The sequence below is a fragment of the Lepidothrix coronata genome, unplaced genomic scaffold (genome assembly GCF_001604755.1).
Source record: "Lepidothrix coronata isolate B3197 unplaced genomic scaffold, Lepidothrix_coronata-1.0 Scaffold159, whole genome shotgun sequence".
Classification (NCBI taxonomy): domain Eukaryota; kingdom Metazoa; phylum Chordata; class Aves; order Passeriformes; family Pipridae; genus Lepidothrix; species Lepidothrix coronata.
In genome coordinates, this window is record NW_016690339.1 from 1,424,938 (window position 1) to 1,451,910 (window position 26,973).

The 26,973-nt window shown below is 41.0% G+C and overlaps 1 protein-coding gene across 1 annotated transcript in view; it reads left to right on the forward strand.

Annotated features, from left to right (window-relative positions):
• The first annotated feature begins 12,152 nt into the window (after positions 1–12,152).
• NELL2 (neural EGFL like 2) overlaps positions 12,153–26,973 on the forward strand; it is a 148,314-nt gene continuing 133,493 nt past the window's right edge. Inside the window, exons 1-2 of the mRNA XM_017829184.1 lie at positions 12,153–12,320; positions 12,491–12,619. Coding sequence (XP_017684673.1) covers positions 12,266–12,320; positions 12,491–12,619 — 184 coding nt within the window. The 5' untranslated portion in view covers positions 12,153–12,265. The remainder of the gene's footprint in view (positions 12,321–12,490; positions 12,620–26,973) is intronic.

Consider the following 26,973-nt stretch of genomic DNA (forward strand, 5'->3'; position numbering starts at 1 on the left):
TTAAACCTATTAAAGATTTAGTGGGAAAAAAACCAACACAACACAAAATCAGGACTGGGTGATGATCCAAACATTACTTCTATCTGTCCTGACACTTCACCTGCTCAGCAGCAACTTTTCTCCCCAGGAGATGCTGGCAGAGCTTTTGTCCTCTGCTGGCACCATTTCTAGAGAGAAATATGCTGCTTCAAGGCATGAGAAAAAGTTAAAAAGGAGTGATGGAGAGAGATAATCACAGCTCATTTGGATTTTGTCCTATATGAAACCCAGAGAAGATTTTAGGGAATAAATATGGGTGAAAAAAAACAAATAAAAAGTAGAATGAATCTACCTAGACTTAAGGAAAGTGTTGAGACTGCGTGTGCTTCACAGGAACTAATATTTGACTCAGAGGTGACAGGGGATTCATTCTGACCTTGTAGAACAGAGGAGGCTGCTGGATAACACAATATAGAGTAATAGTTATATTCCTTTTGAGGGCAGCCTTGGGCCCAGTCTGGTTCATGTTTTCCTTCATGACCTTGCTGCAAAAACTAGATGTGGGCTTACAAAATCTGCAGATGACACAAAGCTGGTAGGTACAGCTAATACAGACCAGAGGAAGACTTGATTATTATGCAGGAAAAATTAGATGACCTTGTGGAACAGCAGAATAGAAACAGCATGAAATTTAATAATCCAAAGTGCAAAATCATGTCCTTGAAGACTAATCACCAGAACTTCTGCTGTAGGAAAGGGGTTCATGAACCAGAGGAAGGAGAGATGAACAAACTGATTGACCATAGGATGGCCGTAAGTTCTTCTGTGCTATATAGCTGTGAAAACAGCTAAAGATGTTCTAAAATGTATCTGGCAAGAATTTGCAGCAGAGTTGGGAAGGAATTAATAGCTGGGTAAAAGGTATTGAGCTCAGATTGTATGCACTTCTGCTCACCTGTGTTCAAAAGATACTTTAAACTGTAACATATGCAGAGAAAGGGAAATACGTACAAGCAGGAAAGGTCAGATGGGGTAGCAGTGAACCATTTCTGTGCCATGTGGCCTTGATTCTCCTCCCTACCCCCACACTTTCACACAGTGTTTGCTGATCTGCATTAATGTTGTCCTTACTGAGTTATTCTCATTCCCTAAGGAACATTCTGGTCACCTGAACAGGTGAAGTAGTGAATTCCCCTTTCCAAGGATGTATACCTTCACGACGCGGGTGAGAAAATGTTTACCTTTATTTCATTCATTAAAGCATGGCTATAGTAGAATGTTAAGGCAAGAATGTAGAGTCTTCTCATAGTCCTGGGAAATCAGTCTGTGCCTGTCAGCTGTATTCTCTTCCTGCTCGAAGCTGAACAGGGCTGAGCAGGTGTAATGGAGATGCCAGCAGTATCCGTACTGTGGGGCTGGGTACCAGAAATGACAGCTCAGTATGCAAGTGCTGGTCTATCCACATGCTGCTCTCTCTCACAGCCCCATTGCTGATGGGTCTTTGCTGAACTTTGCAGAGCTACTCCACATTTATATCAGTGCAAGGAAAAAAGACGCTCGAACACAGAATAAGGTTTTCAGTGCACCCCTGGCATTTTCCTCCTCTTCCTTCTGCCTTTCACGTTTTCTGAAGCCATTTAGGGTCAGATAAAGGGAAGGAAATTCTTCAGTGAATTGGCCAAGAGGAGCTTCCAGCAAACTCCCTCCCATCAGCACTGCAATCTGCAAAAAATATCTTGCAATATGGGAAGGCTGTTCATTTTTTCCTCTGTGGACAATTTGGCTTGCCCTGTGTAAGCAGAGGCTATCTTTAGCATGTCGTCGGTGTTTTTTATGAAGAGATATAAAAGCTCCCCCAGCAGGAGTCCTCTGGCTCTGAGACTGGGTAAAGGAAGGAGGCTATGACAGACTGCTTGGCTGGCCCCACCATTCAGAGCCATCTGCTTGCCAAGGTTTCTCAGCTATGAAGAGAGAGGCAGACACTGCCCTTCTCAGCAGTGATATGTCACTGTGTATTGAGCCCCCTTCAGAGAACGCTTCAGATAAAATGAAACCCAAACTATTTAAATAGTCAAACATGAGATGCTTTATCCTATTTGTTGTTTTAAAATAGTCCCTCTAGTTGTAAAAAAGCAACAAAACGTAGTAGTTCTTCTCTCCCACATGCAATTCAGCAAAGCTCTCCCATAATTCGTTCGGACCCGATTAATGAGTATAAGCAGTTTAAGCAGTTTGTTTAATGGCCATATCTCTGCAGTTGCTTATGCTGAACATAATTTCCTTTCCTGTTACTAGCTTTGCAACAAGCCCCAAGAGTTATTTACAGACACCTTAGTTTTATCTAATTTAACAGCTTTGCCTTGTCAGCAGTTTTGCCATCTCATTGTATTCCCTCTCTTCCTGGTCATTAATAAATAGATGGGGATGGAGAAAGAGTGGAATTAATCCTAGCAGTGATCCTCTGGTACAGTCCCTATGGCATCGCACTTCTACCACCTTTTCATCCCAATCATCTGCCATTCATGCTATTCTTTTCTCTCTCTTTAACCCACGACCAAGACCTTATCTCCTACTCCAGAGTTAATGAGTTTCCTTAAAAGCTTCCTTTGAATGATACCATCAAATGTCTCTGTAAATGCATATCTTGTGATTTTCTTTTAGTCAATATTTTGCTAACTCTTTGTAACATTTGAACAGGTTAGAAAAGCACAGTTTATCCTCACTGATAAGTTTATCAATTTATCTCTGCTAATCTGTGCTGCCTTGTCATTTATTCATCCTGTTTTTTCTCTCTCTCCTACATATCACCTGTAGGTGTTATATAACTATTTTAAATTATTTTCTCAACTATCTTCCCTGTTAGTGAATTAAGATTCTTTAGATTTCAATTTGAGGGTCATTCTTAAGAGCTATTTTAAAGATTGCTACAGTGTTGGATATTTTCAAGTTACCCAGCAGAGTGTCTGTTTTAATTATAAATTACGTATCTTTAATGATAAACTATGGTAGGCTGAAACTGTGCTCTATTCTTAGGATTTCCTCAGTCTTCAATGAATTCCATTTGGTACTATGAGTTATTGGAACATATATTTCTGGAGTTGTTATACCACTGATACTTTTAATATCTTTTATCCAACAGGGGTTTCACATCATTACGTGTAACTTCAGAGTATAGATTCAACCCCAGTCCTTCTTTTCTGACACCCAAATGAATCATTTTCCTTCATTGCAGTCTTTTCTCACTCTGTACTTTAATTCTTAACACTTAGCAGTCTAGTAAGCCTACGCTTAATATTCAGCTTTCTTTATCTGATTTACTTGCACTGCTTCTTTGTCGTCCTGCCTTTGACTGGTTTTGTGTACTTTCTGAGCTTCATCTTGCTGTATGAGTTGTATCTTGCCTGCCAAATCTTCCATTTTATTTGCATTGCTTTAACTGAGCATCCTTTCCTGAAAGATGCTTTGGGGATCAAAATTAATCCTTGAATTTTACCATTTAATTATCCCATGTCTTTCCTTGTTTTTTTGTTCTGAACTGTGGAGATCTACTAAAGGACAGGTTATAAATAGCTTCCACTCTAAAATTATGAATAACATTATTTTTAAAAATAATTAATTTTTCGGGAGAAAAAGACCTGTCTTAAATGTTGATATTTTATCTTCAAATGCTGGTATTTTGCTTAAATTATTAAGCTTGAATATGATTCTATTCACACAAACTCCTAATTCTATAAGCTTCAAGATAAACTCATGTAAATAGATCATAATTATTTTCATTGTAATTATTGTGCTTGGAACCATACTCTCTGAACCAAATCCTGTTGTTAATGAACTCCATTACACATAGCATTTCTTCATGCTTAATCATTTTGATCCACGGGATGTGCTGTGTTTACAGCACTGGATTTGATTTTCTTGGATCTAGAACTTCTGTGCTAACTTGTGTCAGCTTCTCCTACACACCTTGCCTTGAGTTCCCCTCAGTGGTTTTGGTGGCACACTAGAACTCTTACCTTTATCTTCCGATAAGCAAACTAATCATTGAACATCTTTTGATATTCCCTTCTAATAAGAGTTTCTGATTCACAGTTGCTTCATTTCTTCATAAGTTAGTACTGGTTTCTCAATCATTGGTAACCCTCCCCTCCTGTTTCTCTGTACCTTTTTGTTATTTACACACTTGTGATTTGGCATGCCTGGCTCCTGAATCCTCCTCCCCAGCCAAGAAGATGTTATTTTAGATATTAAATTTATTTCTCAAGATAACACTGTTGTTAGAACTCAAAACCAAGAAGGCAAGGAAGTCCAAGCCTTTACAGTTGTTTCTCCCTCATTGGTTATGTACTGAAGATATTGACCACTATATACCCCATTAACAGTCCATCTTCCATAGACAAGCCTGTTAAAATACAAGGTCTCTATATTTACATGTGCTTGAACAAGTAATGAGTAAAACTGCAAGTGATGTTCATGAGAAATGCCTAGTGTTCAGACTTTTGAAAAACAGACTACTTAGATTAGGACTAATCAAGCATTTTATGGTGAAATAATTTTCTGTGAAATAACTCAAGAGTTGTGCGCTCACTAAGCATATGTTGTAACCAGATGAAGCAGGTACTCGAACCTGATTATCCTAGCCCTACCTGCATTTTAGGTATTAAGGGGACAAGGAGTAGGATCTAAAATATGTGCCTATAAATGATTATTTTTAAGAACATATGAGCCCAAATATTTCTCTTCCTTTTGTTTGTTCCAAAAAAATAAATAATGGAATTTACTATAATTTCAATAATGATTTTGCTAGATTAATCAATGGAGAATTAAAATTTTGTGGCTTAAAAAGCAATGCCAAAACAATGTAACATTTACGCTCTGGAATTTTGTATCAAATTCACTACCAGACTGTTCTGGCTCTTTGGAATTGGGGTTTCTTTTATCGCATATATAGAACTAACCCAGGAAGTGTGGGCTGAGGTACAGTGTGCATTTCTTCTTCCTGACAACGCAAGTCAGGTCTCCCTTTGGCTGCAGGGAGATTTGGCAAGACTGGCACTGGATATGTTTAGTCTCTGCAGTGACACGGGGTTCAGAAATCTCCAGGCACTGCTCTGCCAGAGCACAGCGCTGTTCTAAGATGCCTCCTCGCATCCAGCAGCCACCCACCGTGTCCCAGCACTGCAGTACCTGAGGTAACATGGCTCTGGAGATCTCCTAGCCAGTGAGCCTGATGTGACTCAGGTGTCTGCACCAAAGTGTAGACACGTCCCTCACCACCCAGGTTGTTCCCTTTCTTCTACATTTTTCTCTCTAGGCAGTAGAAATCCAAAGTCCTTTAGGAATAGGAGTTTGATGATATTTTAATGGTACTACACAATGTTACACGACTTGAAGGCCTTCTCAATTATTTGATAACTGATAGAAACATTGAAACTATTCTTGTTTGCCTAATAAATATGCCTTTGGGTATGAAAAGTGTACACATCAAGTTTTAAAAAGTCTATTATTTGTCAGGTAGTGTAAGAGAATCTCTGATACTGTCTCCTGATATTACAGAAGTAATTAGACTATACTAGGAGATGTAAAATTTGTACCTTTGAGGTCATAAGCTTGTTTTAGACTATTTTTTCCCACTATCTACAAGGCAAGAGCCAACTTTGCTCAACTGAAAACTAAATGGATGCATGACTGTTCCACTGCAGTCCCACTCATGACGCACCAGGCAGACAGGATTTTTTTGAAACAATCAGTGTTGGATTTGGCAAATTTATTGATATGGCAGCACATAGATATGAGCACATGGAAAGGAAAGGAGAGCCCAGTACCACGAGCGTCTGTTCTTTCTGAGTGAGCAGCGTCTGGGGATGGGGTCAGGGTCTGGGAACAGAATCTGGATCTGGTCCCTGATCCAAAGTTGCCTGGAATCTCTTCACTGACTCTGACCACTAAAGAAAGCTGTAAATGTCATCCCCTAGTGTCTGTGTCAAACCTAAACATGTGTTCTCTAAAATGGCATCTGCTTTTAATGAAAATAAACCCTAGAGTCTCTTGCAGTCACTAAAAATTCCGCTGTCGAGTATAGATTTGTTCTGATTTGATTCCCAGATACTAGATGTTGATTTACCTTTGCTTTCTACACTAGAAAGTCTTATACTATCAGAAGTTCTCTCTCCACTTTGGTACTTGCAGATGGAATTATTTTTTTGTATTAGGTGGTGGAAGGAGAAAAATGTTACACCCACCTTCTTCTAGGGACTCCTACTCCAGCCACTGTCTGGCTGTAGTAAAGGTTGCATAGATTTTTTTCTTTATTACAAGAGTAAAGCATACAAGATTAAAGTCTTTTCATGCCAATTTTGTTATCGTAAATATTTGCGATGGATATGCCGATCCATTTTTAATAGGGGATTATACTTCTGATGGCAAAATGATCAAAACACAGAGCACAGTTAGGTCAAGGAAATTTAACTCTAATCTTGCCTAATTGTTGTTGTGGTCTGGACTGACAGAACTGAGATAATTAAATACTGATCATGAACTATCCTCTTCTTACTTCATATGGTTCCACATGCCAAATACAACGTCAGCAATCCTAGCTGACATTTTCCATGAAAAACATTTTTAGGCATCATAATGTGTGAAGGCTGCCAGCAGGGCAGTCTATCACTTCTACCTTACATCAAAGGGATGTGCACTCTCTTGGAGTGATAAAATAAAGTAAGTATAAAAAACAAGACTTCAGCAAGGAAGGTTAATGTGGGGACTTCGCTACTTGGAAGATTTTAAGTTCAAATTTGGGAAAAAGAGAGCACAGCCTGCACTTTCAGCCTTTCTTCCTTTCCCCTGAATCAAACAAGAATTGTTGGGAAAACTGAAAAATACCTTCATCTCTACCTCTCATTAATGTAATTGCCTCAATTTCTCTTTCTGCGCTCAGAAGAATGTGACAGCACAACAAGCTTGTAACTTACACCACTCCTGGAGCTGCTTCTCCACTGCAGACTGCATCAGTCTCCACTTGCCAAAGCTGCAACTGCAGGTGCAAGACATTAAGTATAATCAAGTGAAGACGGTACAAAGACCCAGGAAGACTTGAAATTTCAAGAGACTTAAGGTGTGTTCCTTAAATAGCTATAGCCTTTGTTTCACAGCTCTATTCTCCAATAGAAAGTAAATTTTGCAATTAAAAGTGGGAAAATATCAAATTGATATGAAACATTCATAACTCTAGCTGAAATGGGTGATGTCTCCTCAGCTGACACATGCTTGAGAGGGATGTCTTTTATACCAAGGCTTTTTAACAGAGCTGGTGCTGTCATGGTAGGGTGTGTAGCTTAGTCAGTTTGTCAGTCTCTGCTGAGTCTTTGCCAAGTGCTTTATTTAAATCCCACGTAAGTTCTCCTGGTCAGAAAGTCAGAGTGCAGCCCACAGCTAATACTAATACTGCTACCAGTTCTCACCTAAGGGAGGCTGCAAGACTGACAAATTGCAGAGAGAAGATGAGCAAAGGAGCTGGTGTGCATGCACTTTTGTGTGTGAGAAAGAGGGAAAGAAAGAGAACACCTGTGTGAGAGGATGTTGCTAAAGGGCAGAAAGCATCTGGGGAATTGGTAAGAGAAGGGGATGCAAGCGGGGAGCTGTGAGGAGGCTAAAAAAGCAGCAAATCACCTGCTTTACATAAACAAAGAGAGGGTGTATGTGCTTGAGAGAGAGGGTGCCACCAAAGTTCACAGATCTGGTCAGGAAGCTGGCAAGAAAAAACTATTTGATAAACAACTGAGGTTTATTCAAAAACAGCATCTGAGCTTTGCTCCTTACTGTTGAAACCATCATTTCAAAAACAAGTGAAAATGGGTTTGATGGTCTCACCTTAGTATCTCATGGCATTTTACACATTACACAACAACTGTACAGTTTTTAGACATGACAGTTTACATAGTCAGAAAATGTGGATCATAATGATATAATGGTGGAGAAGTCCAACATTGAAGGGTATTAACAGAAATTGCTGCAGTGTAATTTGCCTGCGTTTTCCTTGACTGTAACTAATAGAAAGCCCTCATCCCCGGCAGTATCAAATTTACTCAAATTAAAAAGCTGCTTCTCTATGACAACAGACTATTCTTCTTGTTCCAGTTCAAAAAGTATTAATTATGGAACATCATGTTTTACAAATACTTTTCTGTATAAATGCTGCATTAAAGCACTATTATAATGTTGAGTAAACAACTCCACATGTTTTGCAATATACTTTCAGAAAAAAGTTGCATCAGTGTTTTATAAGTAGGTCAGTGACAATTCTTTATATATTTCTTAAATTCACATGGACTCTCTAGGTTCCAGCATAGAAACACATTGGTAAAACTACTGTGAATAAAATATTCATGTTTTTCTTTAAAAATAAATAGACCCAGATAAGCTACAGTAAGAGAAGTAATGCTTTCCCAGTGCAGGATTGCCTCCTGCATGCTTTAAGAGCTCTACTTGGTCCAGTTTATTACCATATAATTAATATGAGTGTAATTAATATGAGCATAATTAATATGATATTCCCCTTGCAATTAAATCATTCATTAATTTGGGGCTTGTCACACGTCCCTTAGTTCTCCATTTGGCATGAAAATTGTTGTGAATGTTAGTCATTAGTCAGAAGGCCTATTTACTTTTTAGCATCTAGTGGGGTTTTTGTAAGGGGGACACCAATATTGTGATATCCGTTTAATCTAAAAATGTAATTGAAATCGAAACACTGATGACTGGAAGACTATTTACGAGTCAGTTGTATTACGAAACACCAAAGCTGTGTTAGAGAGTATGCTCCTGCTAGTGTGACATGGCAGGTTCACGTAACTGCCAGGGCCATTCCCCCTTCCAGGAGATCTAGTCACTGGGTCCAAGGTCATCTCCTCAGAAAGCCTTTTAACTTATACTTGGTGAAACTGTATGTGTATTGTTGTTGACTTGTCCATTGCTGTGAAATTACAGAATGCCATTTCGTCCTAGAGGTTTTGTAAAGAGATTGTTCCACTGTAGATATGGTAATACCTATGACCAGGTGGTATTTCAAAGAAAGCCACAGGAGAAGTCCCATAGCAAGTGCAAAAGATTAGTCTTGTCTTCTACAGACATTTCCTTGAGTAATCTCACTGCTAGCATTTGTAAGGGTAAGAACTATCTTAGCTCACAAAATAAACAAATCAAAACAAAAAACCCCTAACCAACCGAAAAACCCCCTACCAACCCAGCAGCCAACCTCCCAGAACCAAACAAAACCAAACCCACCTCTGAGATATCTAGTCTCTAGACAGCCTTGAAAATTGGTGAGACATGTAAAGGTTAATATCTGAAACGAGCTTCTCTAGACAGAGACCTTGCTTAACGTAGAAAGCACTTTCATCGATGCATGGTTATTACAGATCTGTACATACTGAACCTTTTTCTTAGGTCTGTCACCATTTCCCATGTGTGGAGTAGATTATGGTGCACCTCAGCATGAAGTGTTTGTAGATCTCTTGGTTAAAAGACATGGTTTCCATCAAAGGGAAGAACATTCCAGACATCCGAAAGTGTAAAAAAACGTTTTTTCAGGTATATCCATGATATCCAAATTTAAGATGGGACATGTTCATAAAGATGGTGAAACTGCATGTTTCTAGAGTGATCATAAAGTGATTACATGGGTAGAAGTATGTATTAGGTTTAGACAACTGTTTGAAAGATTTATTCATCAATGTCATGTTCCTTGTATTGGTAGAAATTCCCATTTTGCTTTTCACTTACTTCTTGGTAAGCTGAATACTGTCACTATTGACATTTCACATAGCAGAAACCCAGCTCTGTGTAATGTGTGTGATGTCTACCCTGGGCTCCAGATAAATACGGGGGAATAGATAAATTAGGTTGGATGGCGTTTTGTGTGATTTCTCATGTACGGAAAGATGAGTGGACACTCCTTGGAGATCAACTGAGGAAAAAACAGATTATTAAAGGGATGTACTCCACCTGATCTACATGCTTATGTTACTCCAGCAGGCCCAGCTAATGGAAAATGTCAGTGGCTGCTGGCAGATGCAAAGAACTTAAGGCAGATGTTTGCCTCTTTTGATTTGTTCGCTTGTGTGCCTGACTCAACTGGCGGCAGGGCTCATTATGCATCATTATTACTTTAGATTTTGAACCTATTTCTTCTCAAATTAATTGCTTCTGGCTGAGCTATCTGTAACCAATGTGATTAAATAGCATGAAAACAACCACTGATGTGTGGCTGTTGTCCATTAACTTTCCCAAGGAAACTCATCATTTGTTAAGACTGCTCTGGTAGCCAATGAATTTCATGAGTTTGGAAGCACAGTTCCACATCACTAAAAGGCTGGAAACAAAGCTTTGGTGCAGAAGAGGTGCTGGGCTGATTGGGATGGGGGTGGAATGTCACTGACAACTCTGACTATGCAAGATACAACATCAGGGATGCTATGTGACCAGTTACATGGGTGGTACCTGCAGCAGGGTTCCTTTATTTCATTTGTTTTCAGACCAGTTGGAATGTGAAGTGGCTGTAGAAGCCCCTCTCATGGAGCTGTACTGGCTCTGCCTGCCACCTGGAGAAGAAGCCCATAGCTCCTCCGAGGGTGACAAGCATGTTGGGCACACTGTAACCCCATTCTAACACCCGTGCTCTGAATTTGGGTTGAGGGATGGATTGCATTTCCCACTTTCATCTGTAGACACTCCTCTCTCTCTCTCTTTTTTTTAATTTAGTTTTTCTTATAAGAAAGAAGATGTTTGCTTTGTGTATTTCTTAGTATCTCAATTAGTTAATTTAGTCTGGAAAGAAGATTTACCATTGACTCCCATGGTTGCCTTGGGAAAAAAAAAAAAAGGAGACAAAACTCCTCTTCCTTTCAGCCTTCCGAATGATTATTGTGAAAGATGTGAAAGGTTACTTGTAAAGATTTTATTATTTGCAAAAACCACAGAGGATGAGTTTGGCAGAGGTCAATAAACAATACTGGAATCACCAGCTGACATTAGGGTCTTATTAACATGCATGTGAAATTGGAAAAAAAAATAAAAATAAAACCCCAATCCTTTATTCTGCACAATTTGACAAACTGGCAACAAGACATTCCTGCCCTGCACACTGGTAGTCTATGAAAGGGAAGGGAAGAATAAGGCTATTCTTAGCCCCCTTTATAGGCACACAAAGTACGGCACAGAAATGTCACTTGCTGGGGGGGCGGAGGGTTTGTTAAAGAGCCGAGGACAGGACCGCTGTGTAAAATCGTCCGACAGGGAAAGGGAACCTGCGCTTGTCAGCCCCGCGCCAGCTCGGCACACTCGCGTCTTGGTCAGCGACTGGAAACGTCCTGTTTTGTTTTCCCCAAAGTCTGCCCTTCCAAAATTCTTTTTATTCGTGCTGAAAGACCAGTCGGTGGCTTCGCCGGACACTGGACGGCATCACGTCGGGAAGGAAACAACCGGTGACTTCAGCACGGGTCCGCCAGCAGGCAGGAGAGCGCCCCGAGGGTCAGGGCCAGCGCAGATCGGCCGCTGCCAGCCGCGGCCTCGGGGGCACACAGGCCCTCCCCGCCGCCCCCGCCCCGGTGGAGCTCCCCGGCAGAGCTCCCCTCAAAGTTCCCAGCGGCGCCCCCGGCTGTTGGGACCGGGCCCGCCCGTAGCTCCCCGACAGAAGACCCTGCTACCCCCCGCGCCCGGCGCGCCCTCGGCAGACGGGGCGGTGCCTACCCCGGCCCTGCCCGGCCCTGCCCGGCCCTGCTGGGCTCGGCGGAGGCGGTGGGCGGCTCCTGTGACCGTGCCATAAACCGGCGGCCCCTCCCGCTGGTGCCGCTGTCCCTGCTGGACGGCGGAGAGGAGAGCGGCTCTCCCGTGGGAGCCGGGCGGAGGCTGCTGCGGCGGCGGCTCTTTTCCAGCTGAGGGGCTGCGCCTGGTGGCGGCGGGGCGGGGAGCTGCGGGGCACGGGCGCGCCGCCTCCGCCTCCCGGCTGCCGCGGCCTCGCTCGTGCGGCTGCGGCGGCAGGAGGCTCCGGCGGGCTCCCCCATTGTCTGCCCGCTGGCGGAGGGCTGCGCTGCCCGCACGCCCCCCGCCCTCGCCTTTGTGTGCTCCGGCCGGCGGCGGGGCGGCGCGGCGCCTGCCGTGATGCGCGCTGCGGGGCGGCGCGGGGTCCGCGCCGCTCGGTGAGAGGCGGGGAGGGACCCAGCCTGTGCCCCGGTGGCTTTTTGCACGCAGTTGCCGGAGAAGGGGGACTATGGACTGAGCGCATCGGTGTACCATGGAGTCGGGCATCCGCTTGAGCACGCTCTGCCTTCTCCTCTGCCTGGGGCCAGGTAGGCGGATGCCGGACCCGCCGGGAGAGCGCCTGGGAGCGGGGCTGGCGGAGCTTCGCAGCGGCCCCTGGCCCCTGGGTGGCCGCAGGTGCGGGGAGCGGCGGCGGGGCTCGGGGGCAACTCGGGAAGTTGCGGTGTCGGCGGGTGGGTGATGGCACTTTCTGGGTCAGTTTCAGGCTTTGGCGTGGACCCCTCGCTGCAGATCGACGTGCTGTCCGAGCTACAACTGGGAGGCTCCACGGAGGGCGTGCGCCAGGTGCCGGGGCTGCACAACGGGAGCAAAGCCTTCCTTTTCCCAGGTACGGCCGCCCCGGCCCGCCTGGCCCCAAAACTCCGGCCGCGGCCGTCGGACCCGGCGCCGCTCACGGGGCGCCCCCCACCCTTCACCCACCGCGAGGGGTTTGCCCGCTCCTGAGACAGCGGGGGCCCGTCCCTTCCCTTCCTGTTCGATTTTCTTCCACTCTTCTTCACAGTCCCCCTCCTTCTTTTTTTTTCCTCTCTCACCCCCTTTTATTTTCTTTTTCCTTTGACTGGTAGACGCTTAATTAAACTACAGCAGGAACAAGGATGGCAGATGGCTTGTTTTGTGAGTAGTGGGGTGCGGTGATGAATAATAGCACCACCCACTCTACTGCTTTACTTGGGAAACGCTATCATACCCCAGTTCCAGCTAAGGAGAAGCTCAGTGAAAGTTTCATGTGAATTGAGCAAAATGCTGAAATGGAGTGCCCTGGAGGAAGGAGGCAGATGGCTGGAAATAAGAACACCTTTTTTTTTTTTTTTGCCAAGGGAAACTAGCCCTTGGGAGCTTCTGTGACATTACCCTCCTGAGAAACAAAGAATGAGTTTTGGTCTCTTTTAGTGCTTATGATTGTTTCTTTGCTAATATTGGGAATAGGAATAAAATAGTAATCTTCCATCTTTCAAAAATACATTTAGGTGGTTTATTAAAAAATATTAAACTTCCTTATACTGTAATTCATAAAGGACTGTAAAATAACTCCTCATGTCTAGTTGAATATATTGGCATCAGTTACATTGCCTACATCTGCTCATTATCAGTGTATTTTTTAATTGCACATTAGTAACATGCTGATATGTAAAATGAAGCTGGAGTCAAGAATATTTTTAGGAAAAAACCCAACTCTATCTTAATTAAAAAAAAAAGCCTAGGAATAGATTTTAGAAGCAAGTCTCTTCTCTGAAAGATGATTAAATGCTCCTTATAAACTATGACTAAACAAAAACAAGGAGTATGGCTCAACATCTGGTGAAGCACAAGCAAATCTCCACATCAGCCTGCACTTTTAAAACGGGGGGGACCTGATCGCTGGCTTCTTGTGTTGTGCCAGAAGTTTCAGCTTGGATTTGAACAGATTTCTAGTGCAACAGGCAGGAGGCTGTGTTTCACGTACAGAACAGTTATAATTCAAGGGAGAAAGGGCGATAAGATCTGAAGAGGAATTTTTTTTTTCGTGTTTGCATAAATGAGATAATTTATCAGAAGCTAGTAGTTGCCAAAGGCGCCTTTTTTTTTTTTTTTTTTTTTTTTGAGGTGACCTCTCTAGATGTTCTTCCCCAGAACAGCCAGCATGTGTCACTATGGACACGAATGTGGAGACGCATGGGCATATGCGTTCTAAGACACTGGCACACGCAGGCTTCAAACATCTCTGATGGGCTTGTGGCTGCAGAGCAGAGCCCTCTGTGAAGGGGATGACTGCTTAGAATGGCAACGCGTTTGTGTGGCAGTGGAATTTGTGTCCTAAAATAGCTGTAATTTTTAAGGTACGATTCTGAGTTGCAGCCCCATTGTACTATAATGGGTTGGGGTGAGGGGGAAGTCATAACTCACTTTGTCTTCAGTGGTAACAGGGTTAGAGATTTGGAAGAATAAGACTTCTTATATATTTTCCCAGTGACAGGACAAAAAACTACTGGGTTACTAAAGAATTTTTTTCCAAGTTCTTCCCTCTTTCCTTGCAATTATGAGTATACATAGTTCCCAAATGGGTTAGCAGTTTATTCATAACAAAAGGAGACAGGAGTTTTAAATTTTCAAAACAACCTTTTTATTTTGTTAAGAAGAATCAGGGGAATAACAAGGATGAAAACACTTGTGTCTAAATGGTGGTTGAAGTCACTCAGTGTCCCTTAGGAAGTCCTCAATTCCCTGCAGGACTGGAGACAATTTTCCCTACTACTGTATGAGATGACTGCTGATTTTCTTATAGTAAATGGGGTCCTTACTGAGCAGAGAGGTTTTAATTTTTGAACTTGCATTTAGAAATAGAGAAGTTTTCTTCCTTGATTAGACCACTGGGTCCACTTGGTAAATTTTGTTCTGCTCTTAGAGCTCACACTTTAGGAACATTGCTGCAGTGTATGCCTTTTGATGTATGTATTTACAGTGCTTGAATTTGAAATACATGTATGTGTTGACTTGGAATTTGGGTTTGCCTCTGCTTTTTTCCTTATTCCAGCTAGAGCATTAGTTCTAGACAGAAATGATTTTTTGAGAATGACACAAATGACTTTAAATGATCTGTGAACTTATTCTGGAAGCTTTAACATGTGATCCTTTGCCTTTTAGTTTCTTTAGATATTGAATGTTGTCTTGTACTGCATACATATTTATGATATTTTAATATGTTGCCTTTTTGGATAGATCACACTTTCAACTGATGTGAAGCCTTATTTTACATAAGCTTAAAACATACAGAAATCCTAAATGCTGTTCTTTATTGTAGAAGGAAATTATGAAAGTAGCATGTTGAACTGCCAACAGGTAACAGACAAAGATATATGATGGGAAAATTGTACATATAGCTAAAACAGAGCAGTCTCTTTCCTTCTGTTTCTAGGCAGAAAGGTTTGACTGCTTAATTAGATGTAGTATCAATTTACAATACAAGGGTTTAGCATCTAATTGGCTGTTCTGACAAATTCTTCCTCATGTAATTGATTTTTCAAAAGTACTTATATTTCTAGGCCATATAAACCAGAAAGCAATTACTCTCTAAAGGTAATTTTAGGCTGTTGTTGTCCATTCAAGAGCATTTAGAATGCTCCTTATACAGTTCATGATTTAGAAATAAATTTTAGCCATTTGAAATTTGCTGTCATTTGGGCTTGTTTGTTTGTTTGTTTGTTTGTACCTGTGTGCTCTGAGTGCAGCAGATCTAGATGCTGTTGTCTTGGATTCTAAAACTTCGTAAGCATGTGATTCTCCTTGGTTGTTGTGGATGGTAGCAACTGAATGCCACTGTAATCTGGCTCTAGTTAGCTGCAGGGACTTGTCTTTCTGGAAATGTGATTTGCAAAGTAATTGTAAAACGTTCCAGAGTAGCTTGTGGGAAGATACAATTATGAATAGAAAACAGTAGGAAGTCTTCAGAAATGTTAGTGCTGCTATATGTGAACATCTGCCAGCACTTTCTAGCCAACAGCAGATATTATTATGTCAAAATATGTTGAGAGGAAAATTATTCCTCTTCTGGTCACAGCAACAGAACAGAAGTCAGAATATCTATTTTGGTGACCGTTTATGTAAGTCAATGAAATTCTCAGTACCTTCATTCTTCCCTTTGCAAAACAGGGATGATACTTGGGTAAAGCCCAAACCAGGTGGGTGGATTGAAGTATAATTAATTCAGTTGAAGCCTTTTGGAGAAGTACCTGTTGTGGTTCTTAGAATTTTTTCTTTGTAAATATAGTGCATTAATACAATGAGGAGATAGGTGGAGATGAAAGTCAATAGCCATTTTCCTATGCAATATGGAAATCATATTGCTGCAAGAGCACTTGTTGCATATGTAACGGCAGGGAAGTTTGAAGAGGTGGACAAAACTACAACAGAGGTTGAAGGGTGAAAAGGCTTTTGGATGACTGTCTCAAGTCTATGCTAGGACACATAACATTAAGCACATGAAAGGTCCAGTGAAGCCAGGTATTTCAACTGGCAGTGGGAAATGGTGTTCTGAGATGTGAGAGGGGCTGCAAGAGTAACCTGGTCTTCTCTGTAATTTTGCTAGGGAGTAACTTTTTGTCACCCTCCCTTCTCCCTTTAGACTCTGTATATGTATTTTACAAATATAATATTTTGATAATCTTTCTGGATCTGTCTCCTTGAGAGGAAATAGTATGCATCAGACTATTTTTTGTCCAAAGAGTGTGTGCGTATGTGTGTATGTATATAGTAATGGAGACATCTTTTATCTGTCTCCAGCACCACTGGAGAGTGGTAGAAGGTACACCATAGATCAAGTGATGAGAGGCAAAAAAATGAAAACCAGGTGATGTGTAAGGACAGTATATGCCCATCAAAAGGTGGACATGTACTCAAAGAGGAGGCTGAAAGATGCACAGAAGAGTGCAGTCAGATGGTTACTAACACAGGAATGTGTATTTAAGAAAAAGATAAAAAGGAGATGGCAGTCATGAAAATGTGAGGGCTTATGTATCAATGCAGAAATTGGAACTCATTCAGAGGATAAGGTTGTTTTTGGTTTTTTTCTCTGCCAGTTAGGATATGTAATTCATAATATGGCTATAAATAATATTTTGATATTTCTGATGAGGGGGGACAGTTCTACAAGCAAGATGTGGTATATTCTGATGGGGAACGAGATGTGCTATAAAGCACCAGAAGATAATTTAACCTGTCACTGGGATGAATGAAAGGACTCGTCAGTGCTGTTCTTTGAATTGGCACTTGCTGGCAGGAGAAAAAAAATCCCTAAAATAGGCCTCTTGGTATAAGAGATTTGTTACCTGTTGCTGTATGACTGGATCATTAGTACATTATTTTAAAACACTGGCAAGGCAATATTACTATATCTTATATGCCTTTGGAAGGTTCACTGTGTTTTGTCTCATGATACCTTCTCTGGACATTACTAAATAAAGGAGCTAAAAATAAAGCCTTAAAAGTAGAGGCAAATAAACTTTCACAGAAATAGGATTTACATTGCCTATGCGCTTCACACACACAGCTTTTTCCTTGCCACCTGTCATTGAAACTATGGACAGATGCTTTCTCCAGGTTCCAGCTGAGCCTGCTGAAAATATTACTGTTCCCAGCTGCTTGTCACTACCTAGGAGCTAGAGGTTACTGTCCCAACAACTCTTCCAAAGCAAGAGATTATATGAGTGTTCCCATGTCTGCTGATGGCAAAGTCAGCCAGCTTCAGGAGCAAACCTGGCTGACTGCAGTGACATGGATTAGAGTCCTGCAAAATTCCCTTTCTCCAGCTGTACACCCCTCCCAGAGGAATGGTAACAGACAGCTGGGGAAGAGAATGTTAATGTTGCCAACTGGCTTAGCTGACTGCAGAGTGAATACCTATCTGCAGCATTTTTTGTCTTGCATGCAAACTGGTTTCTTTTGGAAACACTGAATTCTCAAAATATGGGACCTCCAGCATAGAGATCATCTGTAGATAATAGAAGTTCTAAAAAAAGTTTAATTTCAGTAAGTACTGGCATGTTTTTTGATGTTAGAAATGTCTAGTGTAAGCAATTGCTCTATGACAATGTGGTAGCCAGAAAGGTCCAGGTTTTGGCATATCTGGAACAACAGCCGAAGCTTTTCCTAGGCTGCCTTCCATCTCTGGCACTTTCCTAAGTCACCTCTGCAACCATGCAACAGTAACCATTGTGGTAGGGCACTGCCAGGGTAGCGATCGATGCTGCTGGGGAGCTGGGCTGGATGTTGAAGGAGAGCCCTGAAGAGCTGGGCTGCTTTTTTCTAGGGCCTGCTGCTCTAGCTGCTACTGCAAGGCATCCCCTTGCTCCAGAAGAGCTTGATGTTCAACATCCTCCTCCACCTGTTAGCAGTGGTAGCAAGAGGAGGTGTTTGGGAAGCATCTGATGCTTGAAGAGCCTGCCCAAAAAGGAGGAAGTAGTATGTGAGAATCTTGCATCCATTTCCCATCCCAAACCATGCTGAGCTTTAATGCATGGAGAACTATGATGCACTTATCCACTGCTGAATAATCGTGAAGATACCCAGTACGGGTGATTGTGTTGCTTGCCAACTGCTGCTGTGTTGGTTTATCTGTAAAGTAAAAAGGGAAAAAGTTAGGGGAAGAAAAATATTTAAATATTGTGGGCTTGTGATTGATGCTTGTAATGGTACAGCAGAGGGTAGGACTGAGAAATAGAAACTGAATGGGTACCTATTATATGACAGATACCAAGGAAACCCTGGTTTCCAGAGAAGAAAAGCTTATTATCCCTGAATCTAGTCATTAGTGCATAGTTGATACAAAATAATGTTAAGGAATGACAGAAAACTTGGCTTGTAGCTTTTGTGGATTGCACCTGTCTTATGCTGAAAGTTTCAAATAAATATTGTTGTTGAGAATGTATATTAGACATATAAAATATCAAAAAAGTGTAAGTGTAGAGCAATAAAATTATCTTAAGTACAGCTCTAAAAATGATGCCATTGATCATCTCAAGAAAAATATTTTATGCAAAGTGTTATTTTCTTGTCCTTTTTTTTTTTATTTGTTTTTGTTTTTCTGCAGTGGACTTTCTGTCGTGAGGGAAAGGAAATGAGCAGAGATTAAATATTCTCTCTAGCCTTTGGGGTTTGATTTTTTTTTTTTTGTTTGTTTGTTTTAAATTCTTTCCATGTATCTTCATATAGCCTCTTGTCAGTCTGTTAAATTCTTAAGAGCATGGGTTCTGGAAGAAGCTACAGCATGGGGAGAGAAATGATACCTACTAGGTGGTGTAAGTACCATACCTTGCCTACTAAGATCCCCTTGGTGATGGTGCCAAGCAGCATGTCTTTGGTGGCTTTGCCTGGGCTTAGTGAGACAGCTGATATCTCCAGCCTCTGATACTTCAGCCTTTGGAGGGAATTAATACCTGCATTTATTAATCAGCAAGGGTGTGACTCAGTTTAGAGGAATGTTGTGTTGTATTGTGATCTTGTGGGCTTAAGCATGTCGTTTTCACAGCCAGGTTGCGTCTGATATCTGCAATAAATTGAACTCCCTGGGGTCTGTTTTCTATTGGGACAATGCCGATTCCCAAAAACTTTTTTAATGAGTGTTTGATTGTTCAGGTTGATGCAAATAATCATGTTCTGTTCATACCTTCAGTATCACCCAAAACAAGCATATTTGATGGAAAGCTGAAGATGGGTATGATGTACAGCTCTAAGGTGTGTATGAAAGGGAAATACATGAAGATGGTGTCAGTATGGTGATCTGGGGCAGAGCCCTGGTTGGTGCTGTGAGAAGGGACAGGATGGTCAAAGGAATGGGGCCCAAGGAGGCCTCTCTCCATGTTGATGTCCCCATCAAGAGCAACTAGATGCAGATGGCTGCTCACCTGGCAGCTGCTCCTGCCAGCAGGGCAGGGGTGTTGACTGAAGTTAAAATGTACGATATTAACAGCAGGACAGCATCTGTCCTGCTTACCAGAGAGAACCCAGCACATGCAACGTGTGCCCTGAGAGAGAGGACAATGACTCTTCCGGGCAGCCGTTGAGCACATCTTTCCATGTTGCTGGGGGAGGATTGCATTAGCAAGAGGTAGTGATGTGGGAAAACAAGGTCTTGCTACCCTTATGTAATTGCTTTTGCTGTGACATAGTTCTGTAGTCACAAAGTATGCCTGAGACTTGCAAGGTTAATGTTTTTTTTTATGGTTTCTCCCCCTACTGCAGCATGATTCCTTTTCCAGTGAGGTTTCATAGAATACAGCAGCATTTCCTACATCTAAATCAGTCACAATGTCTGTTTTTCCCCTACTATTTGCTTATAAGATTTGGGAAATAGGTTTTCTACTCTCTCCTCCCCATCTTATGTTCTTGTAGTCTGTATCCTCCAGGGCATATAGGTGCTAGCTTGGAAAAATAACTCCAAGTACGGTTAACTTCACTATTTCTACTGAGTCTTAGGGGAGGTACAGAACTGAGTTCATAAGTTACTTAAAACCATTGGATAAGAGCTGGAAATTTTATATAGCTGTCATTGGAAACTGTACTTCCATATAGTGACTCTTCAGTTCCCTATATTTGGTCCCATTTGGTTTTGTGCCAAGGTGCAGATGCACTGAGCAGTTCTTCTACTTGTACTGTTAAGATACAGCTGAATAAGGGGCAAAAAAGGATTTTCACTGTTTTTTTTTTTTGTTTGTTTGTTTGTTTGTTTGTTTTTTCCCTGTCCATCTGTTTTGGCTAAATTCTTCTATATTTTATCTCAGTGTTTAAGAAATGCTAATTTTTCCCTCTTGGCATTGTCCATAAGATTTCCTCTCAGGAAAATCTGAGGGGAAATATGATAAGAAAGGGTACTTTAGCTTTTATTTTTTTTGCCTGGACAAATACCCATTACGAATGTTCACTCAGGTAGCTATTAGTGAACCCTAAAAACTTATACCAAACTTGTAGCAAATATGTCATTTAAGTTATGGTTCCATTGAGGAAGTAATTTTTTTTCTTATTTATTTTTCTTTCTCTTTAAACCATACTTTGGTAGGGAAAAAGCTGTAGCCATTTTCAACATGGAAGAATTTTACAGTAAAAAATTCTACTTATTTGTTACATTAAATAACATTTTGTTTGCTTTTCTTTTTTGGTGCATACATTTTTTGGGGGGTATGTGATGCTGATGACTTCAGAGACACGCAGGCTTAGAAAACTGACTTTTATGTTGAGTCATCTCATGAGATGCTGCTCGCAACTCTGGGCTGTTGCAAGATGCTAAAGCAACAGACATGGTCTCTTACAAGACTAAAACAGACTTCTGAAGGCACAGTGTTCAAAAGGCTTTTAGCAGATTAACATTGGCTGCAGCAAAACGTTGCTGCAATAGACTGTAATGTTTCCAAAGGAGCCATTATAATCAATATTGCTAGCGATCCATAACTGAGAACTCTCTTAGAGGAATTTGAGTGGCTATTTTCCTCTCTGAAAACAGAGGGAGTATAATAAGAAAAAGACCTCCAGTTGTAGAATTGCTCAATCTGTCAGAGCAACATTTACACAATTTCCCCAGTATAAATACTTATTTAAGTATGATTAGATGGTAGTAACATCCATATTGTTTATCCTAAAAAGAGGTGACATGTACCAGCATTGACTCTATGGCTGGAAGTCCACCAGTCTCTAGATACAGCTGTGTAATGATCCAGAAGGGTTCCAAAGGACCTTTTCTGGTTTTGCAGTCAATAGTCTGTGTTTTAATAACTCCCTAAATACACATTTGCATGTTGTGCCCCAACTGTTCCAAAGGCACTCTTAAGATTTCCTGTGACATTGACTAATATGCCTTGAACTTGAAGATTTGCTCAGCATCCATTTAAGGAAGAGGGTAGACTTGAGGAAAACCTTTTGTACCCTGTTCAGTGATGCTCTTTTTAAGAATCCCTGCATATACCATTAGTGTAACGAAAGCATACATGAATAAGATCTGGGAGGTTGAATTTTTTTAAAACTGAGATTGTGTCTGGGTTATTGCATTCACTCTGGGTTTCTGTATTTCAGAAGAATATCAATGAATTGCAGGGACTGAAGAGGACAACAAACCTGATTATACAGTAACAAAAGGACTGGCTTACTAAGAAAGCTTTCGAAAGAACTTCAGTATGTACAGCTTGTTCAAGCAATGACAAAAGTGTTGTATGATAAGTGCCTAGTATTAGAAAATTCTTAGAGGTTTAAAACGAAGGAATTATTTAGTATTCAAAGAGCTAGAGGTAAGAGTAAGGTAATGATACTGAGGATTTAAGACAAAAGGAGACTTTCACAGTGAACTAGTTTAGATTGTGGAATAGCTACTGAAAAGAAGTTGTGGAAATCTCCACACTTTTTATTTTTTAGAAGATAGCATGAAATAAAATATCTAGAAAACATTAGCTATGTTGTAGTAATTGTGTTACATTCAGTTAATATGCTAAGGATGGGTGGATGACCCTGTAAGTTTTTCTGTACTCTGGAGATCTAGGGTATTGGTGGAGTTGCTCTAGTATAGGGAGAGATTTTCAAAGACACAAAGTAGCATCAAAGACCCGGTACTCGGTAATGCAACTGGTGCCTTTGTATTCTCCTGAAACCTGTTCTTTGGTGCACTTAAGTACGTTTTAGTGATATCCAGTTAAAATAAGCCTACAAGAGCAAAGAAATTAGGGTTCGGACAAATTTTATGATTTTAACTCATCCAAGCTTATAAATTGGATATGAGTTGAAAACCTGTAGCTGGTTAACCAGGGCTAGTGGACACATTCATAGAAGTGTGGACTCCATTTATACCTGACTTGAAAGAAAACTTCTTGCAGGAGCATCTGGACTCTAGTTCTCCCCAGCTTCTTTGAAACCTCTGGCAATGGTAGCTCAGGTTCCCAATGTATTTTCTGTCTGTCTTCCTGCTCACAGCTGAGTTGTGTGTAATGGTATTCTTTGGATCCTTCCTCTTTGATGTTCCCGATTCAAAACCTTCTAACCTTTCATTTTCCTGGCATCAATACAGATATTCTGTGAGTAGAGATTTTTCCAAGAATGCCAGTACAGTTGGTAGCATTGGTGTCCCCCCTCTACCCTCAGGTGTGGTCTCTCTGCCAATTCCCCCTTGTTTTTGCTGCTGCCTAAATTCTGTTTACAGTTCAGTCTCCTGCCTTCTCCCCCTATATGCTGCTGTTTGCTCAGTCTACTGCTGGAGACCTGTGGCTAGCAACAAAGGTGTTGGTTGTGCCTGGCATGCTTCAGATGTAATTTTTAATAGTTGTGGCCTCCCTCCCCCTGCCATGCTGTGCTACTTTTGCTGTTAGGATACAGGTTTAAGTTTTCTAAAGCTCTCTGTCTGCATTGGTGACTGTTGGCGATTCTCTTGTGTCAGAAGTTAATTTTTCATGCAGACCACATTGTTGTGGTTATCTGTGAAATTACAACGGATCTCATATTAATGTTTTCTTAAGCTCACCATTGTGTTATGTGAAAATAAATCAGCACTAAAATTCTTTACACTTTTGGTGAGCTGAAGGCAATTAGCCCTTATGTGGGCAAAAAATGCTTGTACCTCAGAAAGCCAGAAATGAAGGAAAACTAGGATGAGAGATTCAAACCAATGCAAAGAGGGAGAAACAGATTCTTAATGGGGGGAAAAAAAGGTTAAACCCTCCAGAGCATTCAGAAATTATTATGATTGGGCTAGATCATCTGAAGGGCTCCTTTCAAGCCTAAATGATTCTGTGAAACACAGGCTGCAGGAGTTAGGTCCTCAGGAGCATCATACTGGTCAGAAAAGGAGGTTTTGAGAGAAAATGACTGAGCAGAGAGCATGAATAAGTCTTACTGACACTTGCACAGTGAGAACCAAGTGAGGGAGAGATGTGGTATGTTGCTGAGAGGGTGTTGGAATGTCTACACCAAGCATGATCTTAATCCAGAGGTACCATGGTGGGTACTGATCTACAGTCTGTTACTGTATCATAGTTCACCACTGGAGAGTGATATAATTGAGAATTTGAATTGTGTCATGTCTTCAGGGAGAAGGGTAGGTCATGTCATGCAGCTTGATCTACACCAAGCATAATCTATTTAGATGGTTTATTATTCTCATTAAGTTTGTACTTTATTGTTTTAAATTGATTAGGCTTTGTTTACCTCCAGTAGCCTGCTTTTTCATTTGGAAAAGGCTGGCAACACTGCCTCTTCTTCCTATCCTCCCCCTCAGAGCACAACTTGAATAACTGTTAAAATCCTGACCATGCTATATGACAAGGGACTGAAAATAAAATCAGTCTTTTAGTAGTTCTAAGGTATATCATGCCCTTATTTCAGTACCAGTATGACTGGAAGGCAATGCATTATTTTTCTTCTGCTCTTCAATGTCCCAGTGTTAACAGCATTTCTTGGTGTGATATTTTTGTTTGTTGTTAGGTCAGTTTGACACAAAGTGCTTATGTGACTGCATGCAGCCAAGCATAACTAGGTGCATATGCCACAGATGGCAGCAGCAAGGAAAACGAGAGGCTTGATTTTACTCCACAGGTTTCAAGGTATTCTCAAAGCAGCTTCTAGAAAGCTGTTTTGTGCCTAAAGGGAGCTCTGTGTGTGCATGTTTATATACACATATATATTTATAAAGCTACAGTAGCTGCTACCTTTTAGATGTAGCTAGAGCCTCTATTGAAATGAAGAACCAGAGAGAAATCTTGCTCAATGCTACATCTGTGTCCTTGTTCAAACATAGTAGGTTTTATAGTAGTATTGCTGTGAAAAACCTGGACATAATTATAAGTAGCAGTACTTAATAGTACCTATAAGGGAGCACATACAAAGCACCTTCAAAATTTAAAGAGGAATTAAAAATAGGGTTGAAATATAGACGAGGGAAAACTGATAATAATAAGAAAAAAAGCTATTGCATCATATAATTGATAATCTGAAACTATAAATCACCAGAAAGCATTACAATAATAAATATATGGTGCAGAACATACCATACAGCACACATTTTTATTTCCTAGGAGTGGAATTTCAGTAACAAGAACAGAAGCTGTCTTTTATCTTCATCATTTTGTTATCATGTAATAGGTCTGCTCTGTGTAGCACCCTCTCTCCTGGTGATAGTATCTAGCATGATGACATAGTTGCACTGCAAGGGATACTATTTCTTCTGAACAAGGAGCAGAAGTTTTCTGTATCATGTATGCCTTTAAAAATTCCTGATAGTTCTTTTGTATGTGTGGTGCTTCCCCCTGTGATGATCTGTACGTTTCTAAAATTCCTTCCAGAAATGTTCAGGAGAGCACATTCTCATTTTCTATGGTGGTTTGGTGGGAGTTGTTTTAGTAACAATCTAGTGTGGCAGGATCTGTATTGCTTGTTAGCAAATCAGCTGTTTCAACCTCCTGTGCTGAGAAGAGCCTTCTAATCTGGAGTCCTACACATTTAAAAATCAGATTTTTCTACAGTTAGGTTTCTTATCCTTTCATTTGCAAAAGGTTTGAAAAATTATCAGAAATATGTTAGTGTAGGTACAATCACTAGAACCTTTACTGTACCTATTTACCTCTTATTTGCTTTTTACTTACTGAGTCCAAAGGTCATGAAACCCTTAGTCATGGACCCTATGTATTTTTGGAAGAGCACACCTGACTTTTTGAGGTGTAGCCTTTTTGAGGGCTGCTTTACGTTACAGTAAATGATTCCCACTTGTAATCCTATTGCAAATTCCTTCTTTGCTGAAAGGACCACAGTCCAAGGGAGGATGAGAGATGTCCAAGTGTCTTAGCATTGTGCTCTGCCAAGTTAAACCTGAGATTGAGAGAACCATGATACCTAGTCCTATGCTCAAATGAATGTTTATATAGTGGTGTAAGTCTACCACTTGTTCTCTCTGTATCTACTTCTTTGTGTTGTATGGATCTACTAACCAAGCAAAGGTGCTGTCTATGGCTGTTTGCGTTGTGCTGTTGACACACTGAGGCAAATCACCACTGAAATGACATTTCCGTGGTCTGTAATGCAGGAGAAGAATCATGTTGAGCAGCTGCACCCTTCATTTGACAGCTTCACTGAAGGAGTTGAATTCTGCTAGTGTAGAAGATGGGTGGGCTGGAAGGAAAGATCCACCTTCCCCATTCTACACAGTGCAGTCTAGTTAAGTACATGTGTGACACAAAGCCTGATTTTCAAGATCATGTTAGCGGTTTGCCATGTTTTGAAAGAGTTTGTTCTTCAGTGGCTGGCACCTCAACAACTGTTTTGTAGCCTCATAGGGATGCAAAGAGACTGTTTTAGCAGGGGAAGTCATATTAGTTAGGCTGTGGGAAGGTAAGCTTAGCATCACAGAAAGATTCAGTTAGATGTGACTTTTCTTGATTTCTAGAAGCAGCCAGTCAGTACATAAGCTCAGAGGCTTAACCCAACCCCTAGAATAATCGCTCTCGAACTAGATTTGTATCATGTCTTTTGCAGAATGCTTCTAGGCAGATTTCAGTGGTATCATTATCAATATACAGGGAAGGCATATTACATTACAGCTGTACTTTGCCACAGTTGAATTTTCAAAGTCTGTCCTAAAGAGTCATGCAAATCAGTTCCAGGAGCAGGCAGAAATAGTTGAAAGCTTGCTACCCCTCAGATATCTCAATCTATCATACCAGGTAGAAGGTTTTCCCCCTATTAAACATATTCTATTTTGATTTTATTTGCATAGTTGTTAATTTTTAATGTTCCTATAGCTTCAAAACAAAAAGTTAAGAAAGGAAACAAGCTTAATAAACCAAGCAAAAATTCCCTGGGCACTTTGAACATGGAGAAGAAAACATTTCAAGCAAAGCACTTTGAATGAAATCACGATTATTTAGACAAATGTACAAACTATTCCTGATTACACAAGCAAGTTCAGTCCATAATAATGGTTTGGATATTTCAGATCAGAAACACTGCAACTGCCTTTAAGTCTAGGTGTCCAGGCTCTCAGTACCTTTCCCTCCTCTTGTCCAGCAGTGGATTTGAATTCTTAGTTGTGCCAAGATGACTTTAAACACTAAAGTATGTAGCATGTAGGTGAGCCGTAGTTTTGGTCAGAAGTGATATGATTACCATTTTTTGAGGATGAACAGTATGAAGTTGAATTTTTTTAAGCATGAGCAGCCAATATAGTTGGGGGCAAAATGTGTTCAGAGA